At 40.0% G+C, this 16,920-nt stretch overlaps 2 protein-coding genes across 5 annotated transcripts in view; one reads left to right on the top strand and one right to left on the bottom strand.

The window, feature by feature from the left end:
* Positions 1-14,937, bottom strand: part of FTCDNL1 (formiminotransferase cyclodeaminase N-terminal like) — a 90,460-nt gene extending 75,523 nt beyond the window's left edge. For 2 of the 4 annotated variants that reach the window (XM_050750737.1, XM_050750735.1), the window contains exons 1-3: positions 14,500-14,937; positions 12,628-12,749; positions 9,852-9,947 (exon numbers count right to left, since the gene is read on the bottom strand). In XM_050750737.1, coding sequence (XP_050606694.1) covers positions 9,852-9,947; positions 12,628-12,742 — 211 coding nt within the window. In that variant the 5' untranslated portion in view covers positions 12,743-12,749; positions 14,500-14,937. Of the gene's footprint in view, positions 1-8,122; positions 8,276-9,851; positions 9,948-12,627; positions 12,750-14,499 lie in introns of all 4 variants that reach the window. The other 2 variants (XM_050750736.1, XM_050750734.1) reach the window with 2 other exon arrangements.
* SPATS2L (spermatogenesis associated serine rich 2 like) overlaps positions 1-16,920 on the top strand; it is a 1,108,221-nt gene that overhangs the window by 466,165 nt on the left and 625,136 nt on the right. The window lies entirely within an intron of this gene.

The following is a 16,920-nucleotide window of genomic DNA, read 5'->3' as shown; positions in this document are numbered from 1 at the left end:
ACTGCAACCTCAGCCTCCTGGGCTCAAGGGATCTCCCATCTCAGCTTCCCAAGTAACAAAGACTACAGCACGCACTACCACACCCAGCTAATGTTTTTTATTTTTTTTCTTTGTAGAGACAAGGTCTCCCTATGTTGCCCAGGCTGGTCTTGAACTCCTGGGCTCAAGCAATCCTCCCGCCTTGACCTCCCAAAGTACCGGGATTATAGGCATGAGCCACCACTCCCAGCTACTTGTCAATATTTCAATAAACCCTATTGCTTTTATATCAAGAGTGAGACAGGGGCCAGCCGTGGTGGGCAGATCCCTTGAGCCCAGGAGTTTGAAACCAGCCTAGGCAACACAGGGAGACCCCATCCTACAAAAAATACAAAAATTAACCAGGCATAGTGGTACATGCCTGTAGTCCCAGCTATTTGGGAGGCTGAGGTGGCAGGATCACTTGAGTCTGGAAAGTCAAGGCTACAGTGAGCCCCAGTTGTGCCACTGCACTCAGCCTGGGCAACAAAGCAAACCCTGTCTCAAAAAAAAAAAAAAAAAAAAAATGGAGGAGTGATACAGGGAAGGAGTAAAAGTCAATACCAGGGTATGTTATCAAGCCGTGAGCAACTGGGACTCAATCCTGCTGAGATGGGCCTCAGAATTGTCCATCTCAGGGACAAAAGAGGCAAGCATTTATCCACCAGCTCTGGTCCCCGACAAGTCAAGTGTTGCCCGATGGGGTTAACTTGCTTGATCACTCACACTGCAGGTTGTAGCAAAGCCACAGTAAGAGAAAAGAGTGCAGCTTTTTCAAGTATGGCTGGGTTCATCCACAAATGCTGGTCATGGAAGATTAAGTTTGTTTATCCCAGTTCTCCCATTTGGCCTTTCCTTCTTCATTAGTACCTGTTTTACAGTGGTTGGTAGACTCCTCTTGCATTTATTCAGCCTGAGGCAATATGCATTTATGAGCAACCTGGTAACTTTCCTTCATAGTTAAAAGGTACTAAAGTCACTGGAAATCAATCTTAATATTTTAAGTACTTTCCCAATGCACAATCCCTTGTTTTCTCAGATTTTTCTGTTGTGGCAGTATTCCTGTAATTCTCCAACTAAATGCTATGCCCTAAATATGTTTACACACATTTGTAAAATCGACTATTGTTTTTATGTTATGGCAATGAGGGTAGTGTTGATGGTGGTAAGAACTTTATCAGAACCCAGCATCTAAACTGACTGATCTCAACCAAATCCAACACTGTTTTATGAGACAATCTCCATAGCAACTGGAGAATCAGAGTAGAAATTCTTAAAGTGAAAAGTTGTTCCTGATTTGCTAGATCAGCCCATGTTTTGACAATCTGTAATAAGGTAATCAAAGGGTCTCAAGACTACCATGCGAGTGTTGACGCTGTGTGAATGTGTCATGGCACACATCCTCCAAGTCATAAGAATAACTGAAAAAAAAATCTACAAGGCTGATCATTCTGATCAAAGTCCTTAATGTTTTATATATTTTTTAAAAATCAAAAAAATAAGAATCAGTCATGCCAGAGCTATTTCTTTATTCATATAACTTACATGGCTAGCATTTATCTTTCCAGTTCTCTAAATAATGACCTTAGTTGATATGGCATTGTACAAATATTCATTTGATCAATGACATGAAACAAAAAGCAAGTTTCCATATCATTTATAAAATCCATTAACTATGGTCTAGACTCTTAAAGCTGAATATTATGAGCCTACATGTTAGCTAAGCCTATTTTCACTGTCAAGGCATTGGGAGAATTTGCCTAAGAACCTTCGGCGCTGACCCTTCCCCTCTATCATCACTCAATCCTTCTCATGAAAGTTTGTGTGTAAACAGAAACTTTTACATGTTACAGAGACACTGGGTCCAGCATGTGAAAACACGGAGTGAGGAAGACGTAGAACACATACAAGAAGCATCAAGGTCCACAGTATCCTGCAGAGAAATTGTCTATAGAAACTTGACAGAAGTCCAGAAAATCAGACTAAATATCTTCAATACTGAGTAGAAGTCAGACAAAAGAAGAATGCTCCTGAAAATTTACCAATGATTCCAAGTGAGGTGAATGCATTGTTCCTGAAAGATCCACGATGATTTAAAATCGCCAAGAGAAGTAGGGACTTCCAGGAAAACATGAAAATGTGGATGCATATGTTTACTTTCATTTCTTCCAGAAACCCCAAGGAAAAAAAATGGTAAAGAAATTTTTTTACTCAAAAAAATCAACTCAAACAAACAGAAATAAAGAGGAGGCAATCGCAGTGGAAGCTGCAGAGAAAACGTGTGAGGGGGAGGTGATTCGGCAGACCCAAGGCAGCAAGTGGAGCAGCAGAGAAGCGCCTGATGCATCCCACAGACACCTGATAGTGGGCAGAACTGGCAGCCCCACTTTGGGAGGGAAGGCAAAGGGGAAGCTCAAAACCGGAAGATGGGTGGGAAGTCAGCTTCAGCAGCGGTCAAAGCCCATCCCTGATCCACACAGGCACCTGCCCTGCCACACCCTGGCAGAATATGCAAGAGGTAAAACACAAGGTGTCTGGGCTGGGGAATATGGACACAGCTGAGGGCTGGGGTAAGTAACAAAAAGAGAGGAATTAAAAGAATGTTTATATTGACAATCTAAACGTTGAGATTTTTTCAGCCCTTTTGTGCAACTTAGCTTCTAAAACACTGGCAGTGGTGTCTCCACTCCAGGCTGGACACTGGAAGATCCTTCTCTGGGGAACATGAACAGCTCAAGAGGAAAGACAAAAAGATACTGAAGTATGAGTTCCCCAAAGAAACGACCCAGCCATGTCAGCCTACAGCTGACAAACCCCATGTGCATACTCGGAATGTCCATTCAGCCTTCTAGCATCCACTCAGAATAAACAGCCAACCAGGCATCATCAAACATCTTAGGAAAGCCTTTAAAAAACAAAACAAAACAAAAATAAAAAAAAAAAAAAAAAACAAGAAAAAGCAATGGGGTGAAGGGGGTAAGGTGGGGGGAGACTATGCAGGAAGAAGAAACCACGATGATCCATTAATGATACATTCATGAAAAAAACCAGGATGTTCTCTTGAAAAGTAAAATAAAAGGAACATTTACAGAGTAAATGAAAGCACTTAGAAATTAACATGGAAGCCATAAAAAACTTATGGAAGGCTAGGATAGAAAGTAGAGGAAATTTGCCAGAACGTGTTATAAAAATAGAGTGATGGAAAATAAGAAAGAAAGTAAATGCAGAGGACCAGTAAAAGAGTTCTAATCTCCAAATAATGAGGCTTTTAGAAAGAACTGAGAAAATGGAAGAAATCATCAATGGAATAATTTAAAAGAATTGTCCAGCACTGACGGACAATAGTTTCAAAGAATAAAAGGACTCACCAAGTATCCAGCATAATGGATGGAAACAAACCCATACAAAAGCACTTGAGAGAAATTTCAGAACACTGGGAACCAAGCAAAGACCTCACAAGCCTCCAGAGAGAAATGAAAGGTCACATACAAAAAATAAGGAGTCATAACGGTTTCAGAAGTCTCAATAGCAATGTGGAAACAAGAAGTCAATGACACAACATCTTTAAATTAAAGTTATTTCTAACCTGGAATTCTATAGCAAGACAAACTAATAATTCAGTGCGAAGGAGAATAATGGCACTTTCTGACATGCAAAGGGTCAACAATGTACTTCATTTTTTTTTCCAGAAAGCTACTAAAGGATGTGTTCCGCCAAAATGACACCTTAAACTAAGAAAGTAAAAAAAGAGAAAGAGAAGATATGGGATTCAGGTTGAGGACCAGGGCGTTCAACATGGAGAAAGATGAAAGTCATGATGATGGCTGAGGGAGATCCTATGAAGACAGTTATCCTCAGCACACTGAGGGCAGCTAGTCCTAACTGGAACAGGTTGGAGAATTCTAGAAGATACTTCTTTAAGAAGATGGAATTGATAGAACCCTCAATGAATGCATGAAGTGTTCTATCTGGATGCTTAGAGAGATGTAACAACTGACAGTGAATTTGGAGCCAAACCAGTGGTAAGTATATAAAACACTAAGCAAACAAATTATCAAAAAGATAATGACCAACTCCAGCAAAAATACAAAGTTATGCAGAAAAGGTCAAATAATAATAATGTTCTAAATGATTCATTGTGAACAATGTTTACATAGTTATACATATGTTTACATAGTTATAATAATGTAACCACTAACTATTGACTCAAATTTTGATATAAATATATTGAGATGTTGGAAGATTGGGATGTGTGAGTGGTGTGTGTGTGTGTGTGTGTGTGTGTGTGTGTGTTAGAGATGAGAGGTGGGGTAAGGGGAAGCTAAATTTTCATCTTCCACAGTGAGAAGTCAATAGATAATGCCTAAAACTGAAAGACCAAGACATACCAGTGTAAGTGTGATATTTCGATATCTAGAGTTAAAACAAGGTAAAAAAGTGGAAAGTACTTGGCTGGCTCTGAGGAAAAGGAAATTGAAGGGTGTGTATGGTGGGAGGTAAAAGGGGTTAGATAGGTACTTAGAATTTTTTGAATAAACCCTGTGCAGTATGTGATTTTTAGCTACATGCCTGTATCATTTTGATAAAAACAAAAAGAAAGACAGAGAAGGAGGAAAGGAAAAAATTTTAGAGACCTGGCTAGGGGCAGTGGCTCATGCCTATAATTCCAACACTTTGAGAGGCTGAGGTGGGAGGATCGCTTGAGCCCAGGAATTCAAGACCCACCTGGGCAACATGACAAGACCCTGTCTCTACGAAAACACAAAAATGAGCCAGGTGTGGTGGCATGCACCTGTGATCACAGCTACTCAGGAGGCTGAGGTGGGAGGATTGCTTGAACCAGAGAGGCAGAAGTTGCAGTGAGCCAAGATCATGCCACTACACTCCAGCCTGGCCAACACAGCAAGATCCTGTCTTAAAAAAAAATTTAGAGACCTAATAGTGATAAAAATGAGACAGAGCCTAATAGATCAATTGTGAGTTTTTATAGAAAATGAAAACCAGCCAGGCACAGTGGCTCACACTTGAAATCCCAGCTACTGGGGAGGCTGAGACAGGAGAATCACTTGAACACAGGAGGCGGGGGTTGCAGTGAGCCAAGATCATGTACTGCACTCCAGCCTGGGTGATACAGTGAGACTCCATCTCAGTAAATAAATAAATACATACATACATACCAATGTCCAAAATATTGGGAAGAAAACCTATAAGCTTTAAATAAATATAGACTAGATCTACATCTCACCTGAGCTCTAAACTGTATAATCAATCATCCTCTCAAAATATTTGTATCAATTTGGGTGAATAGTTAGTGGTTACATTATTATACCTATGTAAACATTGCTCACAATGAATCATTAGAACATTACTATTATTTTACCTCTGCCAACCTTTTACATGCTGTCAAATGACAGCATGTAAAAAATGTATTCATCTTTTCCCCAAACCTCCTTTCTTCTGCCATTTTAAGTTGTAACACTATCACACCACTGCTCTGTCCCTCACCAGCAAGATCCCATGCAATCTGTCCATTCTCTATTCTCTTAGGCCAATATCATCCTTCTAAACTGGTCAGCCTGATTCCTGTCCATTGTCTATCATGTAGGCAGAGTGCTCTTTCTAAGAACTGAAAGCCAATCATATAATTTTCTTGCTTAAAACACTTCAGTGGTTACCACTGCCTTTAGCACAAGATTTGAACTCTTCAACCAGACATCTAAAACTTCATAATCTAGCCAAGTGCAGTGGCTCATGCCTGTAATCCCAGCACTTTGGGAGGCTGAGGCCGGCAGCTTGCTTGAGGTCAGGAGTTTGAGACCAGCCTGGCCAACAAGGAAAAACCCCATTTCTACTAAAAATACAAAAAAAAAAAAAAAAAATTAGCTGGGTATGGCAGTGCACACCTGTAGTCCCAGCTACTCAGGAGGCTGAGGCACGAGAATCACTTGAGTCTGGGAGGCGGAGGTTGCAGTGAGCCGAGGTTGCACCACTGCACTCCAGCCTGGGTGACAGAGTGAGACTCCATCTCAAAAAATTTAAAAAATTAAAACTTCATAATTTGGCCTCTGATTGCCTCTTGAGCCTCATTTCATAACATTCCCAGGAATGTCTTTCCCATCCCACCCCACCTCTACATTCCATGCAGCCAAACTGAAGTCCTTTGCAGGTGCTCGAGTTCAGGCTGCCCTCACCTGTGGGCCTCTGCATCACTGTTCCCTGTATTCTAAAAGTCCTCAAACTAAAATGATATGCAAAAGTATATGTGAGTATATGTCTCTATGTATATACACACAATGCACATGCAGAAAAACTTGCAAAAATTGTTGACAGTTATTTATAAATCCTCTGAATACCAACTTTGGACCCACCTTAAGAACCTCTTCCTGAAGCTAAAAGCAAACTTACAGCTGATATTAAAAAGTTGTGAAATATGTTATTCAGCATTTTTGCATACAAAGTATACATAATTTGCACATATCAGTATCAACTCTTTTATGTCACTGGGAAGCTATTTATTGCCCTTTGTCCAGAGAAAGTTAGCTGATTATTATGTTACAGCTGGTTTCTCTGGGAAAGCCTTATTCTAGAGAAAAACGTCCTTTCACTGTTCTGAGAACAGCAGGATCCTAGAATGTGAATACTTCTGCCTCATAAGAATGCCTGAGCATGCTGTTACAAAAAAAAACTTAAAAAAATTTGGATGATATTAGATGAACAGCTGTGTAGAAAAGGGAATGTAAAAATAAAAACTGCATGTTGGAGCATCAAAATAGTAACCATGTACAGTATAGGACTGTTTTTAATCAGATGAAGATTGAAGCTATTACATTTCAAATCAAATGTTATAAATTAGTTCAAGAATGCAGCTGAGCTCTCATTTAATTAGAAATGTCCATGTTTAAATCATGAGGTACAGTAGCTGCCAATGAAGCAAAGGGCAAGAGAAGGGAGAAATCCTGTGTCCAGACTCACTGATTCTTAACGGTCTCCTACGCAGGACGAACATCTGGGGTGGACCAGTCCCGATGTAATGAAGAACTTCATGTACTAGCTAATTTGAGATTTAATGTAATTGTCCATAATTGTTTTGAAGACAATTAAAATCATTATTCTGGTCTGGACAATTCTGAACTCTTCATTTTTGTGTGGAACACATTTTCTCCTCCATGCTGAATTTTAACTCTTTCTTGGATAAAACGTAAAGCAAGTCTGAGGCCAAGATTTCCCTCGGAAATAACCCTTCAACTGTCAGGTCACATGAAAATGCAGCATAAGTAGTGAGGCACTCCTTTGGAAGCAAGTCTCATTTCCTATTTCTGGTGCTTCATGTAGCTCAACTAAAGTCCAAATCTACATCCCAAATGTTAGACAATTCACCATTAATTAAAAATGAGACAACATCATAGAGGGATTTCTGAGGTAGAAAAGAATGCAATTATCCTAAGGCGGATTTTTCCCCGAAGATTATAAGCCTCTGCATCTTGTAATTAACCGTGGTACAGTTAGACAGTCCAGGCAAAAGTTCTTTCTTTCCTCCCAATTTGCCTAATTCAAAAACACCTCAAGTGGCATAGCTCAAATTTTCCAAATTAACCTTACCCCTGGGGCTGAAATCATTCAAGTGACAGTTCAGCTCTAAAGAAAATCTTAGTGAGAGTTGTGCACAGGGAAAAAAGGAAAAAAAAAAAAAAAAGTCGGAGGAAAAAGGGGTAAGAGTTAACATTTAAGTAGATTTTCAACCTCATCATTACCCCTGCTCAAGAAAATAGGACACAGATAGGCAAAACACACCATCGTTCTGCCCTGAAGAGCCTGAAGGACTTATTAGAAACCACTATTGCTTCCTCATGATCCATTGTGAATTTGTAAGGGATAAAATTATTGATTTTTTTTTTGTCATACCCCACAACATTTAGTGTTCCATAATGTCACGGCATAGAAAGTGGAGGGGTATGTCACAAACACACAGTGTATTGTGGATACGGTTCTTCAAGATCAACTTTTCCCAGGGAGCTGAGGAGTGATGCGATTCTCACAAGCTATTTCAGTTTGCAAAAGTGGTTTCCAATAAGAGGAGAACACATAACCCCAAACTTTCTCTTACTTCTGGCCACCACTCCACACTCTTCCACTGTGACTCCAGAGAGAGGGTAAATCGGAACTAGGTCCACTGCTCCCAGGCAAGGGTGGATTCCCTCTTGAACTTCCATATCGATAGCCTGGAAGGCCTCTAGGCAGGCAGCCAGAACAGAGCTGCCTAAAAATGCAAAATTGTGGAAAACAATCATTAAGCTTTCAACTGCATCTACAGAAAAAGCTATGATTTTGTTGCTCCACTAGTTGCTTTTCTTTTGTCATCTATATAGAAGACTTCTTTTTTGTCCAAAATAACGAAAAACACAAAATCCAACCTCTCCCCTCACCCCACCTCCCAACAGTCATAAAACTTCATATTTCTTCCACCTTTTCCTCCCCAAAGTGGAAGAATTATACAAGATTTATTGGTCTTATACTATTTGATTATTTTTTTATAATTGGTTACTTTAAATTTTTTCAACTTTCTCCAATTAATCTAATCAAATTCCTTATTTGCAGAATGCTTTATGAGTAATTCTATTAAAATAGATACACAAACATAATTTTTTTATTTTTTATTTTTTAGAGACTGAGTCTTGCTACGTTGCCCAGGTTGGTCTCAAATTCCTGGCATCAGGCAATCCTCTCACCTTGGCCTCCCAAAGTGCAGAAACTATAGGCATGAGCCACTGTGCTGAACCACATAAATTCTTTTTCACGTAAATTTTTTAAAGCATACTTATTTTAGTTTTGCTCTTATCCACTAATTATATTTTCATTGAATTATTATAGCTAAATGCATATTATAGACACCTAAGAGTTTTATGATATTACTCTGAGTTTTTATTAGTAATACAGTATGACCATTTTAGCAATAGAGGAAAAAGTGGATTTTTATCCTGTATTAAGATTAACATTCAACATAATCTGTCCAGGCCGGGCTCAGTGGCTCACTCCTACAATTCCAGCATTTTGGGAGGCTGAGGCAGGCAAATCACTTGAGGTCAGGAGTTTGAGACCAGCCTGGCCAACATGGCAAATCCCCATCTCTATTGAAAACAATACAAAAAGTTAGCCAGGCATGGTGGTGTGCGCCTGTAATTCCAGCTACACAGGAGGCTGAAGCACAAGAATTGCTTGAACCCAGGAGGCAGAGGTTGCAGTGAGTCGAAATCAGGCCACTGCACTCCACTCTGGGTGATGGAGTGAGACTCTTGTCTTGAAAAAAAAAAAAAAAAAAAAAAAGATAATCTGTCCTATGCTTGCTGAAGTTATCAGTAAGCTCTCTACTAAACCTTACAATGTCCCTGTGAGACATGTCAACTCATGGCCCAACTCCAGATCTCAAGTTCCCAACCCAGAATGCACTGCTTAGCATGTTTCATTCCATGCCAGCTTAGCAGTGAAATGAAAGCTGACTTCAACACTATTACTTCACGGGCTAAAACCTGAAGATGTCTTTTCTTAACCACAAAGGATATGTGATCATCTTCAGCAAAAAGAAAAAGAAAAAAAAAAAAGTCATGAAATCTTGGACCCCAAAGTTCACTGTAACAAAGAGGAAATGGAGGATGTTTGAGATTTACATGTTCAGAAAAATGACTAAATGTAGTTTTGTGGTAGACTCTTTACTTAACAGAGGGGAGTATTCAGATTTACACAGGAAATCAATGATTAGATAATGTTCAGGTCTACCCGAAGGCCTACCCTTCACCAAAATAAAGACAAATATGTGAAGAAAGAAACTGAAATCTTACCCAACTTATCAACAGAAGCTGCTATTGTAATGACTGATCTATTATAGTCTTGATCAGAAAATATATTGAGCACTGACACTTGAGGATGTTTCTTTCCTGTAAAGAAAACAAGACAGGAGTGCAAGAATTTTTTTTTCTGTGATAAAACCTTAATAGTTTATTTCTTCTGGTATAATTAAATTTAGCTTAGTTGAAAAATTCTGGGATGTGACTTTTGGAAGTGACGTTGAATAAACATGAAATTCATGAGAGGCAATGTCCACTTTTCTTACAGCATCTTATTGTATAACCAGATGGCTCAGCCCAGACACAAGCTTTTGATGTCTATAATAGACCCTCTTTTGGACTTGCTACTGAATTTGCCAAAATTCCCTTAACTCTGTCTAAGATGGTAGCCCCTTTCTCTAATAGCCAAATCATATCGCTGTAAATCCTGTTCTTCATCAATCTCATCACCTAGGCCTTGTCAACATTTCCTTCCCAAATCCAGAAACTAAACTGTTTGGGTCAAGATCTAACATCTGGTAAAACTAGAATAGACCAATTAGTGCCCAGAGCAGAGGTTTTTGAGACGCATGCACCTGTCCATTAGAAACTGTTCTGAGTCCACCATCTCCTTTTCGGAGGCCACCAACAGCCTTCAGATGTTAACAACTTCCAGCTTTTGGTGGTTTGTGACTCTCTTGAATATGTGTAAGCTGGAGGAGAAAGCTGCCATTCCCTTGTGTGGCAGCCATACATAGCCCTAGAGTTATTTTTGAAGTTTACAAGCATGGTCCAGGCTCCTTAAAAGTACCCCTTATGCCTACAAAAGCAAATTCAAAGTGAAGGACAAAAGTTTTCAGGCGGTAATTAAACCTTTGGTTATGCTATTATACCTTGTCTCCCTGTCCCCTGGCAGCTTAACAATTAATCTTTTCAGAGGAAAGGAAAAACAAGTTACACCCAGGAACTACAGAGCTTACAACAGCCCTACACTATTAATTTTAATAATGTGAGAAGATAAACATATGTATGTCACTCACTCATGGCCAAATGAGCATCTATAGAGTCCTGCCCTGGTGTAGGTCTAAAATTTATAACTCAGATTCCTTTACCTAAGACCTTTCTAGGCCATTTAAATGTGCTCACATTGCTTAATTAGAAAAAAAATACAGTTTATATAGTTTTATTCCACTCACTTAAAAAAATGCCTTTAAAATATTTGTTAAAAAAAAAAAGGTTCATTTTCTTAACTAGTGCTACCTTCCTTGCATTTTGAAAACTATAAAAGATGAAGTAAGAACAAGATCATGCAACCTCCTATTTTATGTAGTTTTTCAACATACTCTAACTCCTGGAAAAAAAGAGATATGATTCAATTTTTTTTCATCCTAAATCTTCTCCTGAAAAGCTTTTATTCTCAGTTTCATATGATTCAATTGAATCAAATGCTGAAAGAATAAAATACTACTCTCTCCTGCAATTTCTTAAGCATGCATATAGAAAAAAAATTACTGCTGGCAAGAGGAGCTGTCAGTGTGAATCTCAGCAGAAGTAAATTGTTTGGTATTTGTAATGGAGTATAATAGCTATAATTCCATTTGAGCTGCTGCCACTAATAAGCTGATAAAAACTGTGAGTTGAGACCCAGGCATCCATCAGTGTGTGTCTTCCACAAATGTCTCTGCACATTTACTTAATCACAGAGACAGGCAACCCAATCCCATTAGGTGTACTGTGTCTGACAATGAAGAGCCCGAGCTGGCTCTTTCCACAAAAAGCATGCAAAATCACAGCTGCATACCAACTCCAAAGGAGTTTTCCTATCAGCAATTATCAGGAATTTTCATAGACATTTCTGGCTCCTGCAAAGTTGCGAGACAGTAACTTAAATATGCTCACAGTTAAGATGGGTTGGGGGAAAACACTTCTTTCATATGAAAAACAGTAACCACATTAAAAATGACAATCGGAAATTAAAATTTACTGTCTGAAATGCTTTAGGGCTGGTTTCACTTGTTGCCAAAAAGTTATTGATTTAATAACAAGCATTCTATTTAAACGACTGTATATACTGTTGTGTGTGTTAGTGTGAGTGAAAGTAAAGACAAATAATATCTAACCATGTGTCATTACAGGAACATTTTAAGAAGGGTGAAAAAAAGAGCAGTATCCTTCATAGTAATACTGGCCAAGGGAATAAGGAGGCATGAGTTCCAGTCTTCTGTCACCAAATTGCTGAGTGATCTTACGCACATCATTTAAATGCACTTGCCTAACAGTCTCTATACAGAGAAAAGAGGGCAGAAATAATAATACTGTAATGATTGCATGGGCTTTGCTGGCAGGAGTGCTTTGAAAAGTAGTTGGTATTTGGCAAGTTTATTTTTCATTTAACCTGCTCAATAAAAAGCATAAGGTACGATTATGCTCATTCTATTAATGATCAAATAAACGACCCATGAGGGAAACATTATACTTTTAGGTAAATACATCCTCCCCAGAAGCCTGTCAATATTCTGAACAACACGCATCTCAGAGACTCACACGCAAATGTTAAGAGCTGCGCTGCTGAGCGTATGCAGACATTTAGAAAAGAGCATATGTGCACATCTGAGTAACTGAGCTATCTCAGTATCCTAGAGTTGTGCAGAGCTGCAACAGCTCAAGAACAAGGAGGAAAATTCAGGAAGAAAGGAAGAAAAGTGTTCTGTAGATACAATGTGCACAGTACAAAAATTACTATATTATCAAAACACTACAATATTCAGCTTCAATTGTCTGCTTTTCCTACCATTTTTGTCAAGAAGAGCTGCTTTTGCTATGCTCTCAACAATGTATTTTCTTCTGGCTTCTGAAATGTTTAGTAAACAGGCAGCCAAACGGAGTCCCACTCTGGAAGAAGACATGATTTTTCTGGAATAGGAGAAAAATTTTTATGTGTCTCTAGAGTTCATTCATATTTTCATGTTTTAACTATAAAAAAATCATAACTTTTTGGAAATGAAGCAGTCATAATATGAGCACTTTACTATTTCATTCCTAGAAAAATTCTAAAGCATAAAATCCCCAGATTGACTAAAATAAGAAACAATGTGTACACGGTCACATACATACGAACCTTGTAACGACACTGGAAAATACCTGGCAGGGTCCTCAGTATGAATTCCATCATGTATGTGAAAGTTTTTCATTAAAGTGTGTTATCCCATTTTAAGCATAGTTTTCCTTAGCCTTATCCCTGTTTTCAAGGTCTGTACTATTTTACAAATAGGTATGATTTTTTTTTGTTGTTAAACTAGACTTACTGGGGAAATGCAGAAAAAGGAAACGAGGAAGATTATTTAATATGTGGATTCTTATAAAAGAAATTCTTGTGGCAAGAATGAAAAAGTATCTACAGGCCACACCATGGACATTGTTTGTATAATAAACAAGGAAGCCATTTGGATGGTTTACATGACAATTGTCTAAGTTCCTCCTTGTTCCACCAAAGTTTCTAAATCAGTTTAAAGTCTTTTTACAAAATTCTGTAACTTGAAAGATGACACGTATTCTGATATATATTACTCAATAATATCAAAAATGTGATTTTTGTTGAAAATAGATTAATTACACAGGTTTTGGAGGTTGCTTTCTTTTTAGTACTCTAGAATAGCATTTTTGACTCATTTTTCCATACCTCAAATGATATTCACGATCTAAAGGAATTAAAATATCTTAAAATAATAAGAAAACAATTTCCCTCTTCAAGTTCAGCACCTCATAACGTTGGTCTCTTTTAAATATCATAACTAAAAATGGATGAGGCCCTCATGAATTCATTCAACAAATGTTTGATGAGGGTCGTTTTCTGACAGGTAATGTTCCCTGCGTGAGGGATATCAACCACAGTGGTCTAACTCTGAGACATGCTTTAAACTTTAGAGTTTAAGCTAAAAGTGCTCTGGTGCAAGTAATGGTGCTCTCCCTGAATAAATCCGCTGGCTTGTTCGCCAGGATCATTCGTTGGCCTAATCATCTTAACCTAGAGAGAGCTCAGGCTTCGTAGCTAGCTCAGGTTTGCAGGCAGGTTTTCATATCAAGTCCATCGTCTCATCACTGAAAATTCATAAAAAGTCTGTCATTAGGTTTTTCTAGATATTAATAACATTATTGTAATAAATCAGCCCAGACCTCTCGTTTCTATGTAAACAAAAAATTGCTTTACACAAGGGGTGTGGGCGTCTTCTGGTTTTCATTTGTTTTCAGTGTGTTTATGCAGCTTAATTGTCTCATCAGGCACTTTCCCAACATAATTATGCTTTTTAACAAATGGTGTTTATGGCAACCCCTAACAGTGCAAAAGAAAGGATTAGTTTCATCCTCTCATTCCACATTTTGATTCCCTGTGGACAGCTAAATCACACAAAGATGGTGTTAGAAAAATTCACCTTCACAGCGAAGCTGAAATGAGCGGCAGTACCAGGCTCAGAAAGTGACCCAAACGCAAGCCCCCCAAAACACTCTGTGTTTGGGACAGGGAGATCCTAGTCTTCCTAGCCCATCCCTTCAATTACCATTGGATGACCTCTGGTGATAGATCAAACACGCGACCGTCCTCCGCCTCCGCGCCTCCCCAACCCCAGAGAACCTAGCCCAGCAAGTGCAAAGTGCAGCAGTTCACCTGCCCCCTGCGCACGCACCCCACCGGCACTTGGAGGCCGCAAGGAGGCTCGCCAGGCTGCTGCAACGCGTGCTGCGGCCAGAACCCCGCTGCTGGGAATCCCTGCGCGGTGCCGCCTGGGTTCCTGGGTGGAGTGTCCCAGGACCACGTGCGCTGAAAGGGAACCCGAAGTGACTCCCGGACTCCACACAGGTCTCGCGGAACGCAGCAGCGGCGAGGGCGCGGGGTTGTGGCGCCCGGGAGTGAGGGGCGGCCGGCGGCTGCGCTGCCCCGGACGAGCTCTCGAACTAGCGGCCGCGCCTCCCGCTCCGCAGTTTTTGGAAGGGGAGCGGACCTGCGCGCACCGAAGGGCACTGGGGCAACGCGGCTGCCTAGCCCGAGTCGCCGCCGCGCGTGGCCCGCGCGCAGCCTCCGCCGCCGACTCCGCCTCCCGGGCGCCCGGAGCGCGCCCCACCCCAGCCGCACACCGCCCGGGCTGGCTCTGCCTCTCCCTCCCTGACCCGGCACCACGTGCCTGGCGTCCCTGAACGCTTCAGTTTCTTCTCAGTGTTGCCTCTTCGTCTGCTCTTCTGTATCGCCAAACCCTTCGCAATTCTCTAGTCAGTTAATGACTTTAAAGGGGCATTGGAATCTAATGATCAGGTCTTTGCCTATTGATCATGCACCAGCAGGGGGCTCTTTGGTTTCCTTGCAAGGGACACATGCAGTCACACACACCCTTCTAGTAAATCCCCTCCTGAAGGATTAGTGGCCCCCGTGACTGTGAACTGGACCTACCCCGGGACAAAAGCAGTCCTTGTGCATACCCATTTAGTCAAAGTTACAACGAATATGAAACAGGCTTCCGCATTTCCTTTTTTTCTAGGCCACTCAACCTTGAAAACACATTTCGCTTCCAAAAAATCAGGACCTGCTTTTTTTTTTTCGTGTAGCAAGGATTAAATGTCACCATTTTGATCCAATTTTGTTCCTGTAGTGAAATAATCACTAAATAACTACTTTGACGGAATAAATTAATTTTTAAATCTATTTTTTATTTTCTAATTATAATTTTTAAACACAGATTTGAGGAAATTAACATTTATGTGGACATTTGGTTTCTAGCCTAATGTGGCATAAAAATAAGTAACATAATGAGTGTTAAAAAAAATCAGGTTCATGATGCTTCTCACATCATCATCATTGTACTTAGATGTCACAACAGTATTATGTGCGATTATGTCAGATCCAGCCTTCTCCATCTCGGAGTGTTGGCAGGTAGGAGGGTTGTTGGCAAGAGGAGGGGTGTTAACCTCAGGATCCTGGATCCATTCCAAGGCTGGTAATTACATTCTGCCAGCCAAAATTCATCCCATAATTTTAATTGGATAAATCCTTTCTGGCCTAAGCTACTGCTATGCCTGTCAAACTGTTGCCACATTTCACCCCAGAGGTGTCTGTGTTTTAGTTGCAAGAATCAGTCCCTTTGAGGTTGGCTTATCTGTTTAAATCCTCAAAATGCACTGGGATCCTATGGAATTAAATATATATTTAGGGTTTTTTTCCTACTAAATCTGCATAAAAATGCATAAAGGAGATACATATCCATGTTATTACCTAAAGAGCAATACCTATCTAATGTCAGCATTCACTACATAATTTTGAGAGCTTTTTAACCAGACCAATATTCCTAACTTTCTTCATCTTCCCTTTTGAGAGCTTTTTTGGCCTCTAGCTTTAGCTTCCGTTTTCCAAAAAAAAGTACTGTGGTGTCAAATGTTCCTTCCATGGTAGGGCAAAGAACTAGAATCCCCTGTATTTCACCTTTCCAAACAATCGGATGATGATACTACTTCTAAATGAGATGGTGTAATAATATTACATCTAGTCTTATATTCCTCCAGAGAAAACAGTGTGACACCTAGGGGCTTCATGGTTCTAGCTGTAGAAACTGCCAGAAGGAAAGCTTTTTCCCCCATGGCTCCTAATCCTCTCTCTCTCCCTGTGAGACTGTTCCTTACAGAGCTACAGGCTATGGGGACATTAAGTAAGATAACATTTCTGAAAGCATCCCTTTCTCCACTCTACTCGCTTCAAACACAAATGGAGAGAAGCAGGGCCCCAGTGTTCTTTGTGGGGGGCAGCATCTGGCGCCTGCCTGAGGACGGTAAGTATGTATTTTTGGAAAATACAAGGAGACACATACCAACCTGTCTCATGAGAAGTTTAGCGATACGATTGAAAGTATTATTTTGTTCTCTTCAAGAATGGAAAGTTACCATCGCTTACTTTAGGTGTACTGCATGTAATCCTGCCCATTTCGCTACATAAAAGAGCTTTATGTAATATTTGTGTGTGCATCTCAAGTCTCTCATTTTTATTTAACTTAGCATTCTTTGGAGGGAGTCTTCCTACTTTTTGAATAAATGTATTATTCTGACT

This window comes from Macaca thibetana, chromosome 12 (genome assembly GCF_024542745.1).
Source record: "Macaca thibetana thibetana isolate TM-01 chromosome 12, ASM2454274v1, whole genome shotgun sequence".
Classification (NCBI taxonomy): domain Eukaryota; kingdom Metazoa; phylum Chordata; class Mammalia; order Primates; family Cercopithecidae; genus Macaca; species Macaca thibetana.
The sequence above is the reverse complement of the archived record's forward strand: the minus strand, read 5'-3'. Positions and strand labels throughout refer to the sequence as shown.